Raw genomic sequence first — 26,944 nt, 5'->3', positions numbered from 1 at the left:
ACTCAGATATGGGCCACACCTCTACTTCTCGGATACTGAGGGCTACAAACTTGAATATGGTGCATAACTAGCCAGTTATATGTCAACTATATCAAGCTCTTAACTTTCTTACTGTTTCACCCTAGTATGGAGGTCTCATAATGCTAAGGTTAAATATTACAATTTAACCCCAACCTAACTAAAACAGTCAAAACCAGAGATTGAATCTGGTTTACTGTCATGGCCTCTTTATTAAAAAGAATGTGAAATTTCACACAATTAACTTAAACCTAGTAGAGGTGTCACAAGATTATTTCAACTCCTGGAATTTACAGTCACCCAACAGATTAATGTAGCACCCAATACAGGGACAGAAGAATATGTAGGACTGGAAATAATTAGTTCCTATTTCAGCTGACTGCACTAATTCTGTTGTTTTCTCATTGAGTTTCCACTAGGCGGCATGTTATTCCAGAAACTGTCTACCTCAATAGCAGATTTAAAAATTCAAAATTTTCAGGCTGCTGAGAAATTCTAAGAGTTCCTCATTGGTTGTCCAAAACTGGAGATGCATAGAATATTTGTAAAAGAAAAGTGAATGTTTGATCTCTGAACTGTCCAATCTGCTTGAAGTTCTAAATGATAACTTTAATTTACTTAATATGCCTCTAGAATGCCCTCCTCTGGAAAGCATAGAAAAACATGAAGCATTTAACTTCAAGATAGTGATTAAGATTCTAGCACATACAGAAATCTCATATCTGATGAAGATTTAAGACTCATTTCCACTATTATAAATTCATCAGCCATATCTGTTACAGGCCTGTCTAAACCTGAATAAAGATTTCTGATCATTTTCAACATTTCCAAAAGAATCATCCAGAAGCCAACCCTTTTGATCATGAATCCAGAAACTTTGGATCTGAATCCACCATTGCTTTATGTATACAGCATCCTTTTGAAACTGTAGTTGTAAATTTTTTAGATAATCGAAAACTGGTATTCAATGACCTCATTAGATAATAGTGAATATTCTATGCATCTTCAGTCCTGAAGAGCCAATAAGGAGCTATCAGAATTTCTCAGCTACCTGAAAATTTTGAATTTTTGAATCTGCTGTTGAGGTAGACCGTTTCTGGAATAACATGCCTTCTAGTGGAAAGTCAATGAGAAAACAACAGAATTAGTGGGGCCACCCAGAAGAATAAGAACTAATTCTTTCCAGTCGTACATCTTCTTCTGTCCCTCATGATGTGCATCAAGTATCTTGTTTGGCAAGGAAATATAATAGTGCATGGTGTTCGATCTATGTTTATTAGGTAAGATGGTGGCAATATTCAACTATAGTCAAGCTATTTGTTTCTAGTATTTTTTAGGAGACACGAGCCTAAATGGAATTTTGGAGATATGAGAAGACCTTTTCGCTAGTATAAATACATTGTGTCACAAACGTCACTCTAGGATACTGTGGAAGACAAGTTTTCAATACATAAAGCGAGTTTAGAGAAGATTTGTAGCTCAGGTTGAGATTTTGGATGTAGGTTTGTTCACTGAGCTGCAAGGTTCATTTCCAGACGTTTCGACACCCTACTAGGTAACATCCAAAACCTATTATAAAATTTTAAAAAGACCTTTCGATTTATAAAATGCAATGTATCATTATTGACAGGTGGACAGGAATAATTCTGCCTTTTGTTTGAGAAGAATGGAGTACATGGCAATCATACATAGCAGGATTACTATTTATTGAGCTGTCTTCAGCAGAGTTCAGTAGATTCTGGAGAAAAGAGAAAAAGGACAATGATGGCTTGGGAGGCTGGACATTCACAAGTGACAGTCATGGGAATATAGATTGAAGTTACCAAATTAGCTGTACATTGAATTAGTCAATCAACAAAAAGCATTTAAATTGTCTGCTTTCAAAAATATATCTTATTATTTTGTCTTTTACACCATTTGAGTTCAATATATGCATATCTTAAATACTACAAATACAGTTAATGTCTACTTTTTATGTTTTAAGGCCTGAATTAGCCCTCAGTGTTTTGTATCAGTTGATGATAAGTTTTCTATTATAAAACTAAACCTTTTTATATCAAGACTATGCAGAAGAAAACCACCTGTGATTTTTTTTTAACAATTTCCATGGCATGCTTGTTATGTTTTGTTTCTACTAATATTAATTGGTAGTTAAGGTTTGTGTGGGTTGACCAGTTAATTATTCAATTCTGCTTTTGTTGAAGCCTTATCCATTAGCTGACAAATCGCAGATCATTATCCATAACTATTTCCAGTACAGAATTAAATATTTGACCAACAGCAAATGAAATGCATGCAGGCTAAGCGAATTGTACATTTTTTTCCTTGCCTGGAAAAATAGCTTGAACAATTTCACATTGGTTCTGTTATAGCCCATACAATACATTGTGAATGTTGTATAGATATTTAGTACATATTTCATGATGTCTTAACTTTTTTTTAATCAAAAGGAGAAGCATACAGGCCTGTGTAAAGCATGTCAAGTTCGATTTCAGGGTTGGTTGAGGCCAGTACCTCTTGTCTTGCAATATTCAACATAGTATCACTTGGTTTTCTTTGTAGAATTTTATTGATTCTAGTCACAAATTCTAGTTTTGTAGAATCACCTCCTTTCTGGGATTGGACATTAGCAAAAACTTTCTTTATTTCAAGTAAAAAACTGGTTTATTTCTTGAATTTCACTAACGAGTACATTTATTTGTGGATGTGCATGGCATATATTGCATTAAGAAATCATGTTTACAATCATGATCTAACATTGATCCCATTTTGTGATGGACTTCAAAGTTTGATTTTCCGACATAAAGATGCTTGCCTGTGACTCAATCAATCAAGTGAACTATCCATTTAGTTTCTACTTTGGATTTTACTGAAAATGTAGGCCTGCAAATAATTGTCTGCAGTATTAAATAAAAATGCTCAGTTTAATTAAGCTGTTAAAAGTTGTCATCTAAGAATGATCTTTATATGTCCTAATATTGCAGACTGCAATTCCTAGGCTGTTGCTTGTTACTTCTGCAAAGGACATTGCAACTATCCAGATTATTTATTTTATCATCTGTTGTTTTATCTGTCACATCTGTAATAAACCATAATTATTCCTGTCCACCTGTTAATAATGATACATTACACTTTATTTATTACAGACCTGGTATGTGCCATACACAGGCTAATGAATCACTAAACCAGCAAGCTTATCATCACTCTCATCCAAAACCGCAGACGTATACCATATAGTTTGGTTTCACCATTTCTCCATATTGTGCTTTAATGTTTATGTAATCCCAAAATCTCTTTCCTTAAAATCCATGCGTTATATTTACTCACTCATTGATGCTATCACAGGCCACATAAGCATTAGGTTAGATAATAGATAAGGTAGTTCTTAATATGAGTGCTATTGAACTTCAAATGCATAGGTTTTGCCATTTGTCCTGCATTATAAAAACTTGAAGCACAGTTGTTACTTCAGTACATGCATAAATTGAAACACTGAACTTGTAAGGCAGCAAATAATAATCTAACTATTAAACTGTAATAGTTTATATGTACTAGACCAGAAAGAAATGCTGAAATTTGGCGTACTTACTTTTGGCAAACCTTCAGTTATGGAATTAAGATCAACTTGAGTAGAAACTCTAAACATCAAAGTTATTGTAGGCTGTACACAGATAGAAAGAAACTGGTTCAAAGTTGAGAAGGGACTCAATAGGAGGAGCTATAGAGTCTCAGGAAAAGTTGAAGCAGAATTACCTTAGGGGGAGCAAAGGTATAGGACGCATAACAAAACTACATCCTGTCTATGGAGTGTGTGGAAAACAGAAATGAGTTGAAACAAGATGATGACCTCTTGAAATAAAAGAATCCAATATGATTCCACTGTAAGATTGACTTGATTTACCTTTGGCACTTAAAGAATAGCTATCTTTAATAAGGAAGAATAACTCACATTCAAACAGTTGTTATTGTTGTCAAATGGTTGCACTATCACTTTGAAGCAAAAAAAACTCATGGATTCAACACCCACTCTAGCAATTTGTTTCCATAATCAAGGATAGCATTTTATTTGAGACAGTGCTTTGCTTATTTGAAGTTGGTCTCTTTCAGATAAGATGTTAACTGAAACCTCTGAAACATGTGTAAATGATCACCAGGCACTTAAGAGGAGTAGAGATAGCCTGTTTTTTTTCACAGAGATTGATCCTTTGATCAAAGCCTAAAAAAGATGATCTGATTTTGTTGCTGTTTGTGGATTTGCAAGTATGTATATTTACTGCTGAATTCCCTACATTACAAACAGGCACTACACTTCAAAAGTACTTAATCAGCTGTAAAGTACTTGGGGACATCTTAGAACCACGGAGGACATTTATTTAAAACACTTGTGCTCTTTCGTTTCATGTTACATCCCAATTAAATGGAAATGTTCGCATGCAGTAATGTTTTATTCATTATTTTCAGTACAGTATTTTCTTCTTTATACTTTCTAGTGAAAAAGAAAAAGCAAAAGTATGAGCCAATACATACTATGGATATTACACGACCAGTTCAAAATGGAAGCCAAGTGTTTATAAAAGAGCTCCGAAGCCGGACCTTCCCTAGGTAGGAATTATTCCATAAGAAGTATTTGCCTATGAGAAATTACTGACTGTGAAAATTGTTTACATTTTTATTTGTTATGGGAGTCTACTCATTATTTAAACAGAGAAATGTGAATAACAATAAGTTAAATATAATAGCTACAAAATATATTTATCTCTTCACTAACTGTTGTGAATTGGTAATGCATAATGAGCAAATTGCCATACTTATTGTAGATGTCTTATTCCAAATTCTTAATTAAACAAACTATATATACTCTACTTGAATAAGATACTTTTGTCCTGTTGAAAATTGCATTTGTATAATACAGGAAAAAAAGTGTCTAATCAACTATGTAACTCTCAATAAGATTTTGTTTTAAACAAATGTAAATTTAATTAATGCAGAAAACTTTTCAAAGCTGACTGTTACACTGTGGAATTTTTGTAGAATTCAGTTCACTGCCAGCAGTTCATATATTAAGATAAAATAATAGCAGATTAATTGTATCAGTTATGAGTTAGAATTTATTGCAAGTTAGTTTTTTAACTTTTATTCTGCAGTTTTAGTTTATCAATCATTGAATAATAAAACTCAACTTTGCAGGATCAATAGTCATCGGAAGTTTGAATATACAAGTTCAGAAAAGACCATAAGACATAGCAGTGGAAGCAAGGCCATTCGGCCCATTGAGTTCAATCATGGCTGATGAGCATTTCAATTCCACTTTCCTGCACTCCCCCAGTAGCCCTTAATTCCTTGCTAGATCAAGAATTTATCAATCTCTGCCTTGAAGACACCCAATGTCCTGGCTCCCACTGTGCTCCATGGCAATGAATTCCACAGGCCCGCTACTCTCTGGCTGAAGAAATGTCTCCTCATTTCTGTTCTAAATTGACCCCCTCTAATTTTAAGGCTGTGTCCACGGGTCCTAGTCTCCCCACCTATTGGAAACAACTTCCCAGCGTCCACCCTTTCTAAGCCATGCGTTAGAAAAGACACTTGTGCATCATTTGCTGCTCCAAGTGTCCAGGAAAATTATATCTCACAATAATGTGTACAACATTTAACAAGTGTTTCAGCATGACCTATCTAATTCTCTCTTGAACTTGCTGACATAATCAGTCTTACTAAAGGACACAGATTCAAGATACAGAGGGAATATTTAAAAGAGATGTGATGTACTGAAAATCTCTCCTAACTCACATTTTTATTCTGTGCATTTTTTGGAAATATAGTCTGCTTGTAACAAACCTAGTTGCCTTCATTGTACAGCTTGATCATTATTTTGTAGGTAGACATATGTTGTATATTAATATATTTCAACTTGATTATTAGTTTATTTATTTCAAGATTATGCTTAGATAACTTGCCAAAAGCACCATGTTAGGTAAGTAGTGTGACTAATGGAAACAACTTACAGTGTGAGGTTAATGGAGTGCTTATTTGTATTCATGTAATAGGAATTAATTGGGAATTCACTTCTATATATAAGAGTTGACTGAATTTCTGGTGATTTGATTTGGAGGTGCATAAACGTAACATATGTCTGTGTGAATAAAAGCTTATAATTATGTAAAGATTAGAAGTGAAAAGAGAAAATACTGGAAATATTTATCAGGTCAGATAGCATCTATGGAGAGAAACAGATAATGTTTTAGAAGTTGAATATTTTGCATTTGCTTAAAAGATTATGCTCATGTTTTATTGTTTGTCACTTTGCTATCTGAAATAGAAGGTGTAACATTTCATTAAGCAAAGCAAATCAGAGAAAATTATTAGAGCAACTGATAATATTCCAAATGTTAGTTATTTTGAGCTTTCTTGCTAAAAGTCAGTCTCTTATATCCTTTTACTTTTTGCATAAAAATAGTGTCTTTCGCATTACAGTTACAAGCTTTTCAAGACTATCATTCAACCATAGAGGAATTTAACTAATCATTTAAAAGGAACAATTTCAAAAATAATGAGAAAGTGGTACCTGCTGATTGGTGAATATGGGCCCCTATTAAGTGTAAAACATGTATTTCCCATCCTTGCATGTGTACTATTGCCTTTGTTTTGTAGTTTAAGGGGCGTTGTCAGGAGGCTACAGCAAAACATAATTCTGCAAGACTAGATAACTAAATCAATCTCCAAGGAATAGCACAGTAATGAACCTATGCCCAATTAGGACCTCATTGCTGGGATCAAATGGTGGTCATAACACTGCACAGAGTGGGAAACAATCACCCTATAATGATTTTCCTGAGTTGGAAACTAATTAATGACCAGTAGGCTGGCTCACCATCTGATCAAGATTGTTGGGCAGGCTCTTGATGCTGGAGAAACCCTGGGAAGCACTCCAGCTCACAAGAAACTACTTTCACATTGGAGTTGCAAACACCTCAAGGCTATCATTCAAGCATAGAACAAGTTAACATGTCAGACTAGAAACAGAGAGTTTCATGTCTCCATCTTTTCTCCAACACTTTTAACTTTTAAAATACCCTCAGCATAGCAGAACATCATGACATAGGGATAGTGTAAGGCCAGAGCTGAGACCAGTCAGGTGACTTTAAAGCTGTTCTTATGCATTGCTCCAGTGTCTGCCACTGATCTTTCACCTCCCAGGCAGCTGCCCTTGTCTCTTACACCTTAAGGTGGTGGGGTCGGTCTACAGACTGATTAGAAAATAATGACAGTTGGCTTAAATGGATTTTTAATAAGGTTTCATTAATGACCTGCCATGTAGCTAACCCTACTGACTGCAGTCCTGCATCCAAGAAAAAGGCCTGCGGCCTGAATGAGGCCAGCCCCAACAAACTAACATATTGATGAGTTTTTCAACTGCATCAGTATTTGCACCCATGTGGGGTTGAATCTTGCCCCTAGTTTCATCCTTTGTTCTGTATACTGACTGTGTTTCATGAGAAATGCTGTTCCAGAGGATACAATCTGTTCAGTGGAATATGCCAATTTTGCTGACAGAATCACAGTGGGAAAGCTGAACATTCCGTGAAGAAGTTGATCACTTCTTCCACTAGAAGTTAAGAATATAAAATATGCAACAAAAATTCAGTTTAACCCAACAAAGAGGAACCCATAGATAAATTGGCAGTTTTCCCATTGAGGATAATTTCTTAATTATCAGCAACTGACATATTTTGAATTGCTGCCTTGCTTTTGATTGAAAACCTTCCAAAACTACTTGACAGTTCAATAATAACAAAATCCCAAGAATTGTTGCATTGCAAGCAGTTGGAAGTCATAGATAGGAAAACAAGCTGATGATCAGAAGAGGGTGTGTTTTCCTTCAGGTCAGATTGCTAAATGCCAACCTTTCATTTGAGTACTTGGGGATTGAAAGCTTCGACATCAAGACATTTGGAGAGTAGATGATGTATGTGTGGATGTCCTTTTTTCAGATATGGTGGGCTATTGCAAATCTCTTGTTTTTCCTCCTTCTAGATAAAGAATTGATCAGGCCTTAATGACTTTTTGCTTTGTACTTCAGATTTGGGGAAGAAGGAATCTGTTAGAATTAAGTGGATGGTTAAATACATGAGCATCCTTTGCATCTTTTGCAAGCAGTGACATATTAACTAATTAGTTCTCCTTCATTTGGTCCAATATTCCTTCATCGTTCCTGCTGTCAGCATATTTAATAAAAAGAACTCTTTGACCATTCTTCTCCATCCCTCTGAACCTTGGAAAAATTGAAGAATAACTATAGTTTGCTATCCTATTGGTGTACAGAGAAAACATGAATAACGGGCAGTTATTCTGAATCAGTATTGTACATATTCCCTTTAATGAAGAAAAATTAAAAATTGAACTTTTTGATGAATGTAACAGAGAAGGTGGATGTATGGAATAAAGTGAATGTTGTCTTTTTGACTTCATAAAGCGTTTTATAAAATATTTGTCACTTTCTGGAGAACAGAATTGAGTCTCAAGAACGAGGAGTGTCAGCTTGGATATAAAGATATAAAATTTGTATCTAAAAACATTAGCAAATGGTGAAAATTGCTGTTTTTCAGACAGGAAACCGTGGTGTTCGTCATGTGCTTAGACCACTGCTTTTCTTTATTTTCCTACGTGGAGCTGGAAAAGACTCGCTAGGCATTCTTTCTGCACTGAAGAAGGGCTTATGCCCAAAACGTCGATTCACCTGTTCCTTTGATGCTGCCTGACCTGCTGCACTTTTCCAGCAACACATTTTTAAGCTCTGATCTCCAGTATCTTCAGTCCTCACTTTCTCCTATTCTTTTTGCTCTATAATGGCTCAATGATTCAGTGAAATACATTCTGTTATTCTTCACTATTCCATTGAAATGTTCATCAGTTTGAGTTTTATTTGCAGATTATTCTAAAGCTGAATTAGGAAGATGTTATTTTTTAGGCAATGTGCAATCATGACATGCAAGCAGTATTTAAAGTCTGTGAGAAATGCTGAGCAGCTTATCCCCATTTGATTTTCCCAATGGCCTGTAGTCCAATCAATATGTGCAGCTCAAGAGTTGGTTAAAAAAATGAGGATTAATAGTAAGTAATTTACCTTTTTTGTGATTATTATATGGACTTTGACCACAAATACTCATTGTGAAAATATGACAAAGAACACAACTATAAACAACTGGACCTCTACTCAAAAACACACATGATACTTCTATACGTAAGATGTAGAAAATTGAAAGCATAGTTGAAATAACAACTTCTATCAAAAGCTATTATTGAACTGAAGCAAATCTATTTGTTTGTTTAGTGCAGAGGAGGTTATTCAAAGGCTGACTGGAACTCAACTATCCTTGGGATTTCTGGAAGAAAATGGTTTTACTGGACCTATTTTGGTTGCAAAGAAAGATGGTTTGGGATTAAGTTTGCCACCACTTACATTTTCTGTTAGTGACCTTGAAAATTATGTTGGTAAGTATTTGACTTATCAACAGCTTATGTTACACTCAAAGAGAAGAAAATGAAAAGAATAATTTCCTTCCTTATTCCATAATGTACTCTTTGCCAAAAATGCATTTTGTTCGTTTTTTTAAACACTTCTTTTTCATGTATTTTGTTCAAAGTAGTCAAATTCTGAATGATCGAATAATGAAAATTGTTGTACAACTAGAAATAGCTTTATGTCTAGCATATGCATGAGTTGCAATTGCAATGGCAGTACCTTAAAGGGCCCTGAATGATATGGGTTGTGGAAATATGAGAGAATTGTGTGAGAAGTCCAGTGAGGCCTTTCACAATAACAAGAGAAACTAGCCATAATTTTGAATAAGTTCCAGATATCGATATAAGATTCTCAGTAGGGAACAGCGAGATGCCTATTAGTGGGAATTATTGCATGTTATTGGCCTCATTAACTGCAAATTGTGCCTTGTGAATATGTAGCTTCCTATTCTACCAGCTGTTGCGAGGAAACTTGACATCGTCAACTGTCACAGCAGGTACCTGTGGACTTCAGTTCATTACTTACTTCTCTGCACCACCTTCTTAGACAGTGGCAACAGCATCTCAGGGCACACTCTAGAGCACTGACCACACTCGCATCCCATCTATGGTTGCTGCCATCCGACATCTGCCAGCCTTTCAGAACACTGATGAAACTTCTCCAATCTCCCCAAAGGATGATTCTGCACTTTGAAGCTGCACTTTGGAGCACACTAGCAGCTACCATTGCAATGCTGCTGCAAGGACACTTTGTGATCATCAGGGCTGTTCACTTGCAGTCTTCACGTTCTCTTACTCTAAGATTACTTGGATTCTCACAACATCCTTGTTTGGCTTACATTTCAGTGCTTTCCCCTCTTAGCCAGAGCAACTGGGTCCACAGTACTGCTGTCTTGCCTTGCCACTTAGTGCAGACGCAAAGCCAGGAAGCTTGTCATGGTTGTCAGCAGTCCTCAGTCAAATCAGGGGAGATCAGGTCCTGGCACAGTAAGTTAAGGGCAGTCTCCAATGCCCGTCCAGAGACTTGGGCACTGTCAGTCTGTTATTCATGGCTGTAGGGTAAGGATTCTCTTCTCGAACAGAGGGAGGAGGCAAATGTTGGACAGTCCACCACCCATGTTTGCACTTTCTGTCTTTGTGTGGGATCTTTTCTCCTGAAATGAGAGAATGGGAGAGATTAAGATAAAAATTAATGACATAGCTGTTAGTGTTGTGGGGAATGTGGCAAGTGAGTAGGCAGTGCAGAGACCATACAGGGTAAGGAGGATGAGTGAGAGCGAATAAGAGAAGTTTGTATGTAATAAAAGGATAGAGCATGAGCCTTGGTATGAGGTGAGTGCAGTAACAGAGATGGAGCGAATACAAGGTGTCAGAGAGAAGATAATGGCACCTACTCTGGCTGAGTGACATTATTGACCTTCATCCTTCACTGTTGGACATTGCTGTAGATGTCTGAGACTGCAACCTTGGATCAGGCTGGCATGGTCTGATGGCATGGCCTTATCTCCAATCCTGGGGGAAGAGGACATTTCCCCACTGCAACACTCCAAACAACAGGAACTCCAGGTGTCTGTCTGCAAAGTGAGAAGGCAGCTTCCCCTTTCCTCTCAGGTAGGGGGAATATGTTACAAACTATGCAAACCACGCAGACTGGTGCACAGTGGTCTTTTGAAAGTGGCAGGTGTGCCAGAGATGCTGGTATATTCCAGGGTATCCGGGTGGTAGTGAGTGGGAGTTGTAGAATCCGTTTAACTTCAGACATTAGTGGTGGTGTAGGTAATTAATGAGGTAGGTCTGGGACAATAACACAATAAAAAGATGCTAGTTCTCATGAAATTGATGAAATTGACACTTAGGTAAAAGAAGTGTAAGATTCACTCCATGATTGTGCTCATCAGTGAAAATTGGTTTATGGGAGCTGTTTCATTGAGAAATGCCATAAAACTTGCACATTTTAAAATAAAAATTAATTTAGTTCACACTATCCCCTTAAACCATAATCTCTATTTTTATTAAATTATTATGAAGTATGTTGCATGTTTCAAATCAGCATGATAAAAATAACTGCTCCAAAGCAACCGGGAGTCATAATGGAAGAATATAACAGAGGTCATAAGTAATTAGTCTTCTGACAAAATCAAATAATTGTAAAGATCTGTTGTATATTTAAATAATGAAGATTCACTCATTTTGTTCTTTAGTTTTAAAACCAAACCTTTCTGCCTGAAAGGTTGACCTCACTTTCAAAATCTATCATAGATCCTGAATATCTTTTAATTTAAGTACAGATTTCTAATATTCAAAGGGCTGAATCGTATGTGTTCCTGGCTAAGTCTGAGTTGTGTTGGGATTGTGTTTGGAGGTTTTGTTGCTGTGATATGTACTGTGTTCTCGGGCCCTATTTTATCAAACTTGTCTTATTAATTACTCATTCAGTCATTCAGAGCAAGTGGCAAGCTGAATCAGCCAGGTGCTCCCTCTGGTTTCCTTAATTATATACCTATGGTGTGTTTGATGTCTGATTTCCAGCCTATCTTTTACACGTGTTACTGGAACAACTCGGTGCACGGATATTCTGGAATTTACTGGTGTCGCTTCACCCTTTGCCATCTTTAAAAGCCCCTATTGTGCAATGCGACAAAAACTGCCAGTACAGAACTGTCTGTACAGTTGCTGACATTTGCCCTGGGCCTGACACATAGGGGTAAATGGACACCCAACCTGTGCAGGCAGGGATTTGGAGCTCCTGCTAGACAGGCTGGTCCTGACAAAGGATGATCTTATCCCCCAGGAATAGCAATGGAGGTCACAGCACCAGATCGAGCCAGCCATGCCAAGATTGCCACCTCCAACAGTGCAGACTCAGCCACCTGGAGGAATACCCAACAATATAGGAAGGAGGTCAATGACTTTCTCCAAAGGCATATTCTAATGTCTTCCCTCTAACTGCTGCTGTACCCACCATCCACTAATGCTCATCTCTACTACTTTCATTATTGTCTACAACTTCTTTTCCACTGACTCTCAACTGTCATACTTCTTGACACTGCTAAACCTCCATGCCCTTTGCACTGCCTACACACACCTTCCTACCAACACCAACAGCAGTGCCACCCACTTTCATCTCCAGTGATAGCTGCTTGTTTCATTCCAGGAGGAAAATAACTCCCAGTAGGGCAAGCAGAATCCATCATTTGGCTGTCTACTCCTTTTGAGGCCCGGATCCTCTCTGACTGCCCTGAGCAGGGCTTGAATTGATATCGGAGTTGGCCTTAGCTTACTGTACCAAGAGCCAATGAGTGAAGGCTATTCCCCCTTGACTTACCTGGGTCTGCTGCCAACCATGAGAAACTTCGAGGCATTGTGTCTGTGCTAAACAGAACAACAAGACAGAGTTATAAGAGCCTAGAATCTTGGGCTGATCAGGAAAAACACAAAAAGGCACAGCAGGGATGCTGAGAGTTAAGAATGAGTGAACTCTGAGAGCAAGTGAATTCTATGAGAACAAATGAAGAGCTCAGACTTGCAGCCTGGTCCAGTCGCTGAGCTGAATGAGTGTCACTGAGTACAGTGACCTTGTTGCAGCAAAACAATGATAGTTGCTGGTGCAGCACTAAATTGCAGAAGTGTCCTGTAAGCTGTTTGAAGATGTGGCATGAGGATTCTTATTGACTGGTACATGACGGATGCCAATGTTCATTGAAGTTGGGTACATATGGCCAGAGCCTATGGAGCGTTTCCAAGATGTTGGTGCCTGGTTTGCAACATTGAGTCATTCAGAGCAAGTGGCGAGCTAAATCAGTTAGGTGCTCGCTCTAGTTTCCTTGTCAAGGTTTCCTGAAATAGGAGTTGTTTGACAAGTTTGGTAAGATGGCAAGCTGAATATTAATTAAGATAGTTGTAGCATTTACAATTTGTTTAACAAATGCCAATCAATTGGCATCTTGCTGCCCCCTTGTGAGAAACTATCATGCTGCTTGTAAAGAATGTAAAAGGTGAAGTGAGATGATTGATGTTGAGATGGACCTCGTTGATCTTGTCACTCAATTCTACCACACATCTTGCCAAGCCCACATTGCTTGGATCTATATAAGATTCTGTCTGTTGTTTCATATATAAAATGAACTGCAGACTTCAAAATAACCCATTGCTTCTCCTTTCACACTAAATATTGTTGAAATATCCAACGTTGACCGATATATTATTATAATGTGTTTACAGTCTGTTTCTTCTTTGGGCCAATATTAAATTAGTGATTGGTGATGAAGTTACTATTTTCTTTGGTGCTTCATTCTCTTTGCACGTATTTAAATCTTTCTTGTGTTATGACAAATATTGACCATAACTAATTAATACAGTGAATTGAATCAAAATACATTCATTTGAAATAATTATCATTTGGTATTTAACATTTTACATAATGTCACTGTAGACTTCTAACACTAGAGGGACAATTTCCTTTGATATTTTTCTTATTTTGCTCTATGGCAAGAGCTTACAGTCCTTTATAGATAAGTTTTGTTGTACTCTCGTTTTATTCTCTAGGCCCAGACAGAGTTATTGATGTTGTAGATGTCACAAAACAGAAGACCTGCAAGTTGACCATCAAAGAATTTGTTGACTACTACTACAGTGCAAACCGGAAGAGAGTTCTTAATGTGATTAACCTTGAATTTTCAGATACAAAGTATGTTTTTAAATCTAATGTTATTGTATAATTAAACAATTTCTTAATGTTGTTGTGCTGTTTATAATCCATAACAAAAATGCTTAAAAATTGTAAAAGAATAGTGGCAGATGTAATTTATTGCAGAGAAGTGTTAAGAGGGGCATTTTGCTCAGAAGAAGAGGAGAGGCAATATGTAACAGAAGGTCCAATTTTAAAAAGCTGATGGAAGATCAACTGGACCTTTAGCTTTAATGTTCACAGAATACTCAAATTGCTGGAGAAGCCTGAAAAAGTGATTAATGATATATGTAGATATGGAAACAGAAGTGTAAAGTGCCCAAGCAAGGAGCTAATGGTGAAACCTTTATAAAACATTGGACTGACCTCGAATGGAGTAATCTTTCCAATTTGGGGCACCACACTTGGGAAATATGTGAAGGCATTAGAAAGGGTGTGGAAAAGGTTTACATGAATGATTCCAGAGATGAGGAATTCCATTTATGAAGATAGATTAAAGAAGCTAGGTCTATTCTCCTAAGAGAAGGGATGATTGAGAGGAGATTTGATTGAGGTGCCAAAAACAAGGGGTTCTAGACAGAATAAATGAGGAGAAACATCTCCCATTAGAGAAAGAGCTCAGAACGAGAGGACACCAATTTAATGTGAATGACAAAAGAATCAAAATGACATGAGGAAAATCTTTTATGCGTACATGGTTAGGATCAGGAGTGTAGAGCCTTAGAATGTGATGAAGGGAAGTTGCATTGGCGCTTTTAAGGAGTATGGGTACTTGTCTCAAAAGCAAAACACTATCGAGCTATAGAACAAAGGGCAGGAGAGTGGGAGTGAATTAGTTACATTTGCACAGAGATGACACAAACATGATAGAAGTATAGCTGTAGCCATTCTATTATTCTATCTAGATATTCAAATGTTATGATGGATGAACATCAAACCATCATGTCCTTAATTGCTTTAGTGAATTAACTTAGTGCAGACCACAAGATCACAGTTCAATTACAATCTGCTTCAGATGTGTCATAACATGTCTGGACAGGTTGATTTTAAAAAAAATCCTCTTAGGATTCTTTTGGTGCATTAGTAGTGTCCTAGGCTCAGGGCTAGAAGGTCTGGGTTCAAGTTTCACTTGCCCCAGAAATATGTCATACTATGTCCAAATAGGTTGATTTAAAATGCTTTTCATTAATAATTGTGTTAGAGACATCTCAAACATGGAATAATGTTCTTTTAATGTAGAAGTGACAAAAAGTAAAGAGTGAACACGGGTCAAATAACATTTAATTAAGGCATTAGTTTAAGTTTTAATAGTTCAGTGTTATTATAGCTCAAAATACATCAGACACAATGTTTATCTAGTTAAGGAACAAAAGAGTAATAGTAAAAGTTTAAAAATCAAAAGTTCTTACTCAAAAATGGATTTTAATAAAAACTCAGAATTGCGTTCCTATATTGTTCTTTTTTGCAGAATGTCGAGTTTGGTTGAAGCTCCTGAAGTTGTCAAGAAATTGTCCTGGGTCGATAATTTATGGCACAATGATTCACTTTTTGAAAAGCCAAAAGTTACAAAATATTGCCAAATTGGCGTGAAGGACAGCTACACAGACTTTCACATAGGGTCTGGGGGTTCTTCTGCTTGGTACCATCTTCTACGTGTAAGTTGAAGATGAATTTTTAAACAAGGAAAATACTTCTTTACAAGTGGAACTGTGTAACATTATAATAAGCATTGCAATGCAAAGCAGTACATTAGAGTAATAAATAAAACTTGTGAAGCACAGAGTATTTCTGAGAACACATGCAATTCTTATATAGTTGCTCCTAATAGTCTTCAAAAAACTTTTAAAAAAACAATCACTTTCAGATGCAATACTCTCGATTAGTATTTTTCTATAAGCTAAGAACACACCTCTAACTCCATTCCAACCAAGCTCAAAACAACCTTCTGGAGTCAGAGACTGATCCTCATTATGTTGGGGTACTTAAAATAAGTTAAGGTCAGAAAAACGTGGAACTAAAAAGCTTAATTTTCTATTCAATTAAGTCAATTGGTCAAGCATTATGCTGTCAGCTCCTTTTCCTCTTAAATTCAGTTTACTTTCAACAGGCTTTCTCCTTTTTTAAATCATTGAGTTCTACCTGTTTAACCACATCTTCAGCCCTATCCACTCATGTTTTGTTTCATCATTGTTTGGTATTCTGTGGTTGTCTCTGTAAGTATGCTTTGGATATTTTGTTGCTTTAAAGATGTTAAAAATGAACCCATTACTGAAAATTATGTAGCACAAAATTCATTTGCAATCTGGCAAAAGGAATACGTTTAGCATTATGTATGTTATATCTTGTCTCTACAGGGAGAGAAAATTTTTTATCTAATTAAATCGACCTCTGCAAACCTTGCTTTGTATGAAAGATGGAGTTCATCGTCGAATCAGAGTGAAATGTTTTTTGCAGATCAGGTGGACAAGTGCTACAAGTGCACCCTGAAACAAGGACAGAGCCTGTTTATCCCATCAGGTATAGTTTCACCACAGAAATTTCATGTTTGGAAATTGTGCACTTAGGTGGGAAATTGGGAAGAATCCCAAAAAATGTATATCATATTAATTACCATGATATGCTTTAATCTTATTTATGCCTTTATATCATTTGAAATTTTTGCAAGGTAAAAAGTTTAATACCTTTTTACAAGACGTGTACCATATTGAAGTTGTATTAATGCTGTAGTAGTCAGATTGTTGAGGGAATAATTAATAAATGATATGTCTCTTAACTTGGAAAACAGATATGCACCTCATGCACGAAGCAGTAATTCAAAAGAATTGAAAACTGCTTGGATACATAATATGTTAATATAATAATCTGTTACAATAAAAGAATGCATGTTGCATATTTAGCTACAGACATATAGTGGAAATCGTTATAACCCAGATGTTGGGGTCTAAAAAAGAAATTTGGTTTGAGTTTGATGATGTTAATAATAAAAAAAGTTTTCTTTTATTCATAATAAGTAAAGTGAAACTGTAAGTAAACATTTACTTGTTTTAAAAGTTAAGCGAACATCCCGCTGCCACACTGTAAGTGAATTTGTAGTATATTGAGATCCATGTCTTAATGGGTCTGCACTTTATATTGATAAAATACAAATAAGTCTTACAGCATGTATCAGGAATCTTTAGGCAAATGTTTAATGCTACATGATCAAGAATGCATTTTGATACAAATCTGCATTAGAGCATATCCCAATAAGAGTGACTTGACAGCAGGTTAACGTAGGGGTGGATTTTCTGTTATTCATTTGTTGTGTTAAAAGGTAAATTAAGAGGGTTGTATTCATTGTTTATATGTTAGCTTCTAAAGGTTAGTTTCTGTCTTATTTGTTTTACAGTTTTAATTGAATATTAATTGTGTTCAGTGATACATTGGTGGTGGGTATTAACTGGGATTTCACTTGAGCACATAAAAACAGACACTTGTTGAAACTGTGGTGTGTTTGATATTGAAGCAATTTTTGTAATATTTAATTCTGAAAACAAATAAAGAACTGAGTAAAGATTGGCTCTTATGCTGTCCTTCACCAAGTGACTGTCCTGAATATAAGCTACAACTACCTGTGCCAAAAGGCTTTGTGGAGATGCTGCAGCCGTTGAATGTATAATGTGGTTTGTACTTCTTGCAAAGAGAATGTTTTTCATTCATATGAAAGAAATAAAATTCGAAAGATTCCTGTTCGTGGAAATTATATCTGATATCCAGACCAACATGAGACAACTACATATCTTCTGAATAAAATGGTAACAAGAATGTATTATTTTATTAATAGGCTGGATTTATGCAACTTTGACTCCAGTGGACTGTTTGGCTTTTGGTGGACACTTCTTGCACAGTCTGAATATTGAAATGCAGTTGAGGTATGCTATGTTTCAGTGTGACAATTGAAAAACTAACATGTCAGAAAATAGTTGCTTTCTGTGAAAGAGATCTGAATATCTGTGTTTGGTTAATTGACAGCTGAATTTATCTAAATGTGCATTTATAAAAGAGAAAACAAGATTATTGTTTCTGTTCCTCAAAAAAAATGCATTGATTCATGATTAAATATTAAGTTAGTTTAGGGAAATTTGATTTATGTGTTTGTAGTTACTTCCTTGCGAAAATAGTCTGCCCAGCAACAAAATTCCAATCCATGCCTTTCTCGCATTCCTCATCTACATGCTGCCTTGATGATACCTGCAGCCATTCAGTTTGCTTCTGTATCTATGCTAACAGTATCCAGTTCCAGTTCTCCACCATCATACAGATTCCATGGTACTGAACTACTATCATAAGCTATTGTGTTTGTCTAACATCAATTCAGAAATAACCTGAATTTTCTTTTACTTAACGCTTCCCGCACCTCTGCCCTTGAACCCCACCCCTCCAATTGCAACAAGGACAGACACCTTCCTGGTCCTCACCTTCCACCCCACCAACCTCCGGATGTAACACATCATCCTCCGTCATCTCCACCACCTATAAACAGACCCTACCACCAGAGATATATTTCCCTTCCCACCCTTATCTGTGTTCCACAGACTATTTCCTCCACGATTCCCTTGTTAGGTCCATGCCCCCACCAACCTACCCTCCACTCCCGGCTCCTTCCCTTGCCACCACAAGAGGTGTAAAACCTGCACCCACACTTCCTCACCTCACCTCCATCCAAGGCCCCAACGGATCCTTCCACATCTGACAGAGGTTTTCCTGCACGTCCACACATGTCATTTGCTGTGTCCATTGCTCTCAATGAGGTGTCCTTTTCATTAGGAAGACAGGATGCCAACTTGCGGAACATATCAGAAAACACCTCTGGGACACATGCACTAAATAACCCCACTGCCCCATGGCTGAACACTTTAACTCCCCCTCCCATTCCGCCAAGGACATAGAAGTCCTGGGTGTCCTGAACTGCCAAATTCCAGCTACCTGATGCCTGGAGGAAGAACGCTTCATCTTCTGCCTTGGCACCCTCCAACCATACGGGATCAAAGTCGATTTCACCAGTTTCCTCATCTCCCATCCCCCAACCTTATCCCAGATCCAACCCCCCAATTCGGCACTGCTCCCTTGAACTGTCCTACTTGTCCATTTTCCTTCCCACCTATCCACTCCATCCTCCACTCTGACCTATCACCATCACCCCTCACCTTCATCTACCTATTGCATTCTCAACTACATTTCCCCCAGGCCCCCCCCCCTCCCATTATCTCTCAGCCTCCCCTCAACATGTGCATACACACGCATACACACACACACACATACACATTCCTGATGAAGAGCTTATGCTCGAAATGTCAACTCACCTACTCCTTGGATGCTGCCTGACCGGCTGTGCTTTTCCAGCACTACACCTTTTGACTCTGATCTCCTGCACCTGCAGTCTTCACTTTCTCCTTTTACTTAACATCAGCAAAACAATCATTCTTAATCCATTCCAACTAAATACTCACCATTTTTACTCCTGATTTGAGTCCTCTAATTAACCCTTTGCATAAGCTGAACAAGAGATTGTATAATCTTGGTGTCCCATTTAATTAAAAGTTTAATTAGAAACCTCAAGTCATGTGAATCACTAAGATTTCTATTTCTGTTTCTATGCTGTTACCTCAATCCCAGCAATACCAAAATTGTTATCCATGCTTTTTCAGTGACCATGATTGATTTTGTTTTCTTCCAGTGCTCTTCTTGATGTCATCTGCTTTTATAGAGTCATACAGCACGGAAACAGACCCTTCAGTCCAACCAGTCCATACCTACTATAATCCCAAACTAAACTAGCCACAGCAGTCTGCTCCTGGCCCATAAAACCTTTCCAAATTACACCATAGCAAACCTTTCCTATTCATGTACTTATCCAAATGTCTTTTAAATATTGTAATTATTCCCACATTCCACCACTTCCATATGTGAACCACCTTCTGTGTAAAACCTTTGACCCTCATGTCTTTTTCTGCCAGAGGCTTTCTGTGTGCAGATTCAGGGGAGATCAACTAGTACTGTATTTAAACCTTTAGATCTGTATATACTTCCTGTTTATAAAACACTGTACCTTTATTCTAAATCTTGCTTCTGATTGTCAGCCTTTTTATATCATATTTTTTCTCAACTTTTTTGGTCCATTTTGAATTGCTATGTTCACATTGGTGTTGGAAATTATAGATATAAACATTTGGTATTTAGTTGTACATTTTGTTTAAAGAACATAAGGGTTTCTCAGCTTTAGTTGCTTCATATGGTAATTCCGTTCCTCTGAAGTGGACATGCTTGCTAATGGTTGTACAGTATTCAGTACTCTTTACAAGCCTTCAGATACTGAGGCTTTCTGTGCCCTGGACAATGTTCAGGCTTGGTGAAACCTGCAACATACATGCTAGCACAAGGTCAATATCTTCCCATTATGTTCAATGGCCTTATCATCTCCGAATCTCTCACCACCAATATTCTGGGTTACTACTGACCAGAAACCTAAATGGACTATCAGTATAAATATTGTGGCTACAAGAGCAGATCTGAAGCTCTAAATTTTGTAGTAATTAACTAGTCTCTTGAACTCCAAAAGTTTGTACATAATTGACAAAGCATAAATCAGAAATTTGAAACAATTCATCCCACTTCCTTGGAACAGTACAGCTTGCAAACATCATTGAAGAAGTTTGATACCATCCATAATTTTTGATGCCTGCTGCACTAACATCCCCTCCACTGTCATTCAGTCACCAGTGAACAGTAACAGTGTGTCCCATGTATAAATTACATCATAGCAACTTGTCAAAGCTTCTTCGACAGCATTTTCCAAATCTGAAGTTTCTATTACCTCGAAAGCACTGGCTTAATTCCTCTCAAGTTGCACAGTATCCAAATTTGGAAAGTATTGACATTCTTTCATTGCTGCTGGGGCAAAAACCTGGTATTCCCTAAAGGTAATTAAGACCTACCATCACCACATAGACTGCAACGGTGATCATCTTCACCTCAAGAGCAGTTAGTGCTGAGCAATAAATCTGGCCTTGCCTGCAGCATTGCATCACATGAACAATTAACTAAACATGTTGCTTTTCTACCTTTTCCTAACAACGTTATTAAAAGTGCTTTTTGAAGATTCTTTGCCTGCTAATTTGATTTATATCTGAAACTTATTTTGTCCACAGAGTTTAAGCAAGATTTTATTTTAGAAAATTTAGATATAAAAGTAATGAGATCAAGATGGGTATTCATGGGTTCACCAGTCCTGTTAAAATCTGCTCACAAGTCATGGCTCATTTGAAAAATGCATTTTATGAAATGCCATACTATGTGAAAAAGAACTGTGCCCTTCATGTGCATTTCCTGTGCACAGTCTTCACATTTTATTATATAACCAGATCATACATAATGCTCTGTAATGGAAATTAACTATGTAAAGAGCCCTTGAAAATCTAGTAATTGCAGATTGTGGGCACTGAGTGGTTAAATTGTTTGTTTATTGAGAGGCATGATTTCATTGACTGTAGGCAATGCTGTTGACTATTTACTGATGTGTATTAAGCATCAAATTTTGTTTTAAAATCAAATATGATTGAAATTCTTCAATATGATGGAGCCAGTTGTGAGGTAGCTATATCACAGCACCATTTATATTTAAAGGCATCGTACGTTCTTGCCCATCCCTCAATAAAATTTGTGAGAAGATTTATAGCTCGGGTGCTCGTTGTTGTGGTTCTGTTCACTGAGCTGGGAATTTGTGTTGCAGACATTTCGTCTCCTGTCTAGGTGACATCCTCAGTGCTTGGGAGCCTCCTGTGAAGTGCTTCTGTGTTGTTTACTCCGGCATTTATAGTGGTTTGTCTCTGCCGCTTCTGGTTGTCAGTTCCAGCTCTCCACTGCAAAAACCGGTATATTGGGTCCAGGTCGATGTGTTTGCTGATAGAATCTGTGGATGAGTGCCATGCCTCTAGGAATTCCCTGGCTGTTCTCTGTTTGGCTTGTACTATAATAGTAGTGTTGTCCCAGTCGAACTCATGTTGCTTGTCATCTGTGTGTGTGGCTACTAAGGATAGCTGGTCGTGTTGTTTCGTTGCTAGTTGGTGTTCATGGAAACGGATCGTTAGCTGTCTTGCTGTTTGTCCTATGTAGTGTTTTGTGCAGTCCTTGCATGGGATTTTGTATACTATGTTGGTTTTGCTCATACTGGGTATCGGGTCCTTTGTCCTGGTGAGTTGTTGTCTGAGAGTGGCTGTTGGTTTGTGTGCTGTTATGAGTCCCAGTGGTTGTAGTAGTCTGGCTGTCAGTTCAGAAGACACACACAAAAGAAGTTGTATCAAGACACTGTTCAAAAGGGCCACAACACACCGTAGCACACCTGAACTGCAAAAAGAGAAAGAAGAACATCTCTACAAGGTATATGCCAAAAATGGATACCCCTGCAATTTCATCAACAGATGCCTAAGGGAAAGACAATGGAATGAGAACATGCCACAACCCAAAGGACTAGCCACGTTACCATACATCAAGAACATTTCTAACTGACAGTCAGACTACTACGACCATTAGGACACATAACAGCACACAAACCAATGGCCACTCTCAAACGACAACTCACCAGGACAAAGGACCCGATACCCAGCATGAGCAAAACCAACGTAATGTACAAAATCCCATGCAAGGACTGCACAAAACACTACATAGGACAAACAGGAAGACAGCTAACGATCCGTATCCATGAACACTAACTAGCCACGAAACGACATGACCAGCCATCCTTAGTAGCCACACACACAGATGACAAGATTACATAGAGTTAGGTAGAAATTTAAAAAGGAGGTCCTCAAGGGTAGTAATATCTGGATTACTCCCAGTGCTACGAGCTAGTGAGGCAGGAATAGGAGAATAGAGCAGATGAATGCATGGCTGAGGAGCTGGTGTATGGGAGAAGGATTCACATTTTTGGATCATTGGAATCTCTTTTCGGGTAGAAGTGACCTGTACAAGAAGGACGGATTGCACCTAAATTGGGAGGGGACTAATATACTGGCAGGGACATTTGCTAGAACTGCTTGGGAGGATTTAAACTAGTAAGGTGAGGGGGTGGGACCCAGGGAGATAGTGAGGAAAGAGATCGATCTGAGACGGGTACAGCTGAGAACAGAAGTGAGTCAAACAGTCAGGGCAGGTTGGGACAAGGTAGGATTAATAAATTAAACTGCATTTATTTTAATGCAAGGGGCCGAACAGGGAAGGCAGATGAACTCAGGGAATGGTTAGGAACGTTGGACTGGGATATCATAGCAATCGTGGAAACATGTCTCAGGGATGGGCAAGACTGGGAGCTTAATGTTCCAGGATACAAATGCTACAGGAAGGATAGAAAGGGAGGCAAAAGAGGAGGGGGGTGGCATTTTTGATAAGGGATAGCATTACAGCTGTGCTAAGGGAGGATATTCCCGGAAATACATCCAGGGAAGTTATTTGGGTGGAACTGAGAAATAAGAAAGGGATGAAAGGGATGTATAATAGACCCCCCCCCCCCCCAATAGTCAGAGGGAAATTGAGAAACAAACTTGTAAGGAGATCTCAGCTATCTGTAAGAATAAAAAGATAGTTATGGTAGGGGATTTTAACTTTCCAAACATCAACTGGGACTGCCATAGTGTTCAAGGTTTAGATGGAGAGGAATTTCTTAACTGTGTACAAGACAACTGATCCAGAATCTGGTTTCCAGCATCTGCAGTCATTGTTTTTACCTAAGAACTTTCAAAAGCTGATTGGAGGCAGATGTTCGCAAGTAAAGGGACAGCTGGAAAATGGGGAGCCTTCAGAAATTAGATAACTAGAATCCAGAGAGAGTATATTCCTGTCAGGGTGAAAGGGAAGGCTGGTTGGTATAGGGAATGCTGGATGACTAAAGAAATTGAGGGTTTGATTAAGAAAAAGAAGGAAACAGATGTCAGGTACAGACAGGATAGATCGATTGAATCCTGAGAAGAGTATAAAGAAAGTAGGAATATACCTAAGAGGGAAATCAGGAGGGCAAAACCGAGACATGAGATAGCTTTTGGCAAATAGAATTAAGGAGAATCCAAAGGGGTTTTACAAATATATGAAGAACAAAAGGGTAACTAGGGAGAGAATAGGGCCCCTCAAAGATCAGCAAGGCGGCCTTTGTGTGGAGCCACAGAAAATGGGGGAGATACTAAATGAATATTTTGCACCAGTATTTACTGTGGAAAAGGATATGGAAGATATAGACTGTAGGGAAACAGATGGTGACATCTTGCAAAATGTCCAGATTACAGAGGAGGAAGTGCTGGATGGCTTGAAACGGTCAAAGGTGGATAAATCCCCAGGGCCTGATCAAGTGTACCTGAGAACTCAGTGGGAAGCTGGAGAAGTGATTGCTGGACCTCTTGCTGAGATATTTGTATCATCGATAGTCACGGGTGAGGTGTCGGAAGACTGGAGGTTGGCAAACATGGTGCCACTGTTTAAGAAAGGCAGTAAAGTCAAGCCAGGGAACTATAGAACGGTGAGCCTGACCTCGATGGTGGGCAAATTGTTGGAGGGAATCCTGAGGGACAGGATGTACATGTATTTGGAAAGGCAAGGACTGATTCGAGATAGTCAACATGGCTTTGTGCATGGGAAATCATGTCTCACAAACTTGGTAGAGTGTTTTGAAGAAGTAACAAAGAGGATTGATGAGGGCAGAGCAGTAGATGTGATCTATATGGACTTCAGTAAGGCGTTCAACGAGGTTCCCCATGGGAGACTAATTAGCAAGGTTAGATCTCATGGAATATAGGGAGAACCAGCTATTTGGATACAGAAGTGGCTCAAAGGTAGAAGACAGAGGGTGGTGGTGGAGGGTTGTTTTTCAGACTGGAGGCCTGTGACCTGTGGAGTGCCACAAGGATTGGTGCTGGGCCGTCTACTTTTTGTCATTTACGTAAATGATTTGGATGCGAGCATAAGAGGTACAGTTAGTAAGTTTGCAGATGACACTATAAGTGTAGTGGACAGCGAAGAGGGTTACCTCAGATTACAACAGGATCTGGACAAGATGCGCCAATGGGCTGAGAAGTGGCAAATGGAGTTTAATTCAGATATCTGTGACGTGCTGCATTTTGGGAAAGCAAAACTTAGCAGGATTTATACACTTAATGGTAAGGTCCTAGGGAGTGTTGCTGAACAAAGAGACCTTGGAGTGTAGGTTCATAGCTCCTTGAAAGTGGAGCCGCAGGTAGATAGGATAGTGAAGAAGGCTTTGGTATGTTTTCTTTTATTGATCAGAGTATTGAGTACAGGAGTTGGGAGGTCATGTTGCGGCTATATATGACATTGGTTAGGCCACTGTTGGAATATTGCGTGCAATTCTGGTCTCCTTCCTATCGGAAAAATGTAGTGAAACTTGAAAGGGTTCAGAAAAGATTTACAAGGATGTTGCCAGGGTTGGAGGATCTGAGCTACAGGGAGAGGCTGAACAGGCTGGGGCTGTTTTCCCTGGAGCGTCGGAGGCTGAGGGGTGACCTCATAGAGGTTTACAAAATTATGAGGGGCATGGATAGGATAAATAGACAAGGTCTTTTCCCTGGGGTCGGGGTGTCCAAAACTAGAGGGCTTAGGTTTAGGGTGAGAGGGGCAAGATATAAAAGAGACCTAAGGGGCAATTTTTTCAAGCAGAGGGCGGTACGTGTATGGAATAAGCTGCCAGAGGATGTGGTGGAGGCTGGTACAATTGCAACATTTAAGAGGCATTTGGATGGGTATATGAATAGGAAGGGCTTGGAGGGACATGGGCCAGGCGTTGGCAGGTGCGACTAGATTGAGTTGGGATATCTGGTCAGCATGGACGGGTTGGACCGAAGGGTCAGTTGCCATGCTGTACGTCTCTATGACAAGCAACATGAGTTCGACTGGGACAACACTATTATTATAGGACAAGCCAAACAGAGACCAGCCAGGGAATTCCTAGAGGCATGGCACTCATCCACAAATTCTATCAACAAACACATCGACCTGGACCCAATAAAGTGGCCACTGCAGCAGACAGCTGGAACTGACAACGGGAAGTGGCAGAGACAAACCACTATAAATGCCGGAGGAAACAACACAGAAGCGCTTCACAGGAGTCTCCCAAGCACTGAGGACAGGGGACGAAACATCTGCAACACAAATTCCCAGCTCGGCGAACAGAACCACAGCTCAATAAAATAACAAACAGGTTGAAGATTGCTAGGGCAGCATAAAATCTTAAGACCCCACCTCCCTTCTGCAAACCTGCTGGCAGAGAAACATTAAATTCTTCTGTTTAATATTTCATCCAAAAGTGCTCCCTTAACACTATACTGGATTATCAGCATACTCAAGCAGTTAAGTGGGACTTATGATCCTGCTGAAGAAGGGCTACCAACTGAGACATAACTACAAATAACAACTAGTTCAAATGAAAATTTTCTAAGTTTTGCGAAATACTAATAAGCCAGGACATTGCAGTCAGCAGGAAAGGAATGTGCTTATTGTAAATTAAGTTTACACAGCCTACAGAATTTAACCAGATTTTTGAGATGCAACTTGTGGTTCTTAGAGGGTACTGCACAGGAATTGATCTCTGCAAAGGACCTGTGGCATATGTGATTTGGTCAAACCAAGATCTGTTTTCCCAATCAATCAGATTGGTAACTCCTCACTGAGCAGGGCTTGATTTTC

At 38.4% G+C, this 26,944-nt stretch overlaps 1 protein-coding gene across 1 annotated transcript in view; it reads left to right on the top strand.

Moving 5' to 3' along the window:
- The window catches only part of phf2 (PHD finger protein 2), a 153,382-nt gene that overhangs the window by 61,450 nt on the left and 64,988 nt on the right, over positions 1 to 26,944 (top strand). Inside the window, exons 3-8 of the mRNA XM_060835559.1 lie at positions 4,509 to 4,620; positions 9,347 to 9,507; positions 14,083 to 14,224; positions 15,693 to 15,879; positions 16,579 to 16,741; positions 18,048 to 18,135. Of these exons, the coding sequence (XP_060691542.1) occupies positions 4,509 to 4,620; positions 9,347 to 9,507; positions 14,083 to 14,224; positions 15,693 to 15,879; positions 16,579 to 16,741; positions 18,048 to 18,135 (853 nt within the window). The remainder of the gene's footprint in view (positions 1 to 4,508; positions 4,621 to 9,346; positions 9,508 to 14,082; positions 14,225 to 15,692; positions 15,880 to 16,578; positions 16,742 to 18,047; positions 18,136 to 26,944) is intronic.

The sequence above is a fragment of the Hemiscyllium ocellatum genome, chromosome 14 (assembly GCF_020745735.1).
Source record: "Hemiscyllium ocellatum isolate sHemOce1 chromosome 14, sHemOce1.pat.X.cur, whole genome shotgun sequence".
Lineage (NCBI taxonomy): Eukaryota > Metazoa > Chordata > Chondrichthyes > Orectolobiformes > Hemiscylliidae > Hemiscyllium > Hemiscyllium ocellatum.
Note: the sequence above shows the minus strand (reverse complement) of the source record. Positions and strands in the feature narration are given on the sequence as shown.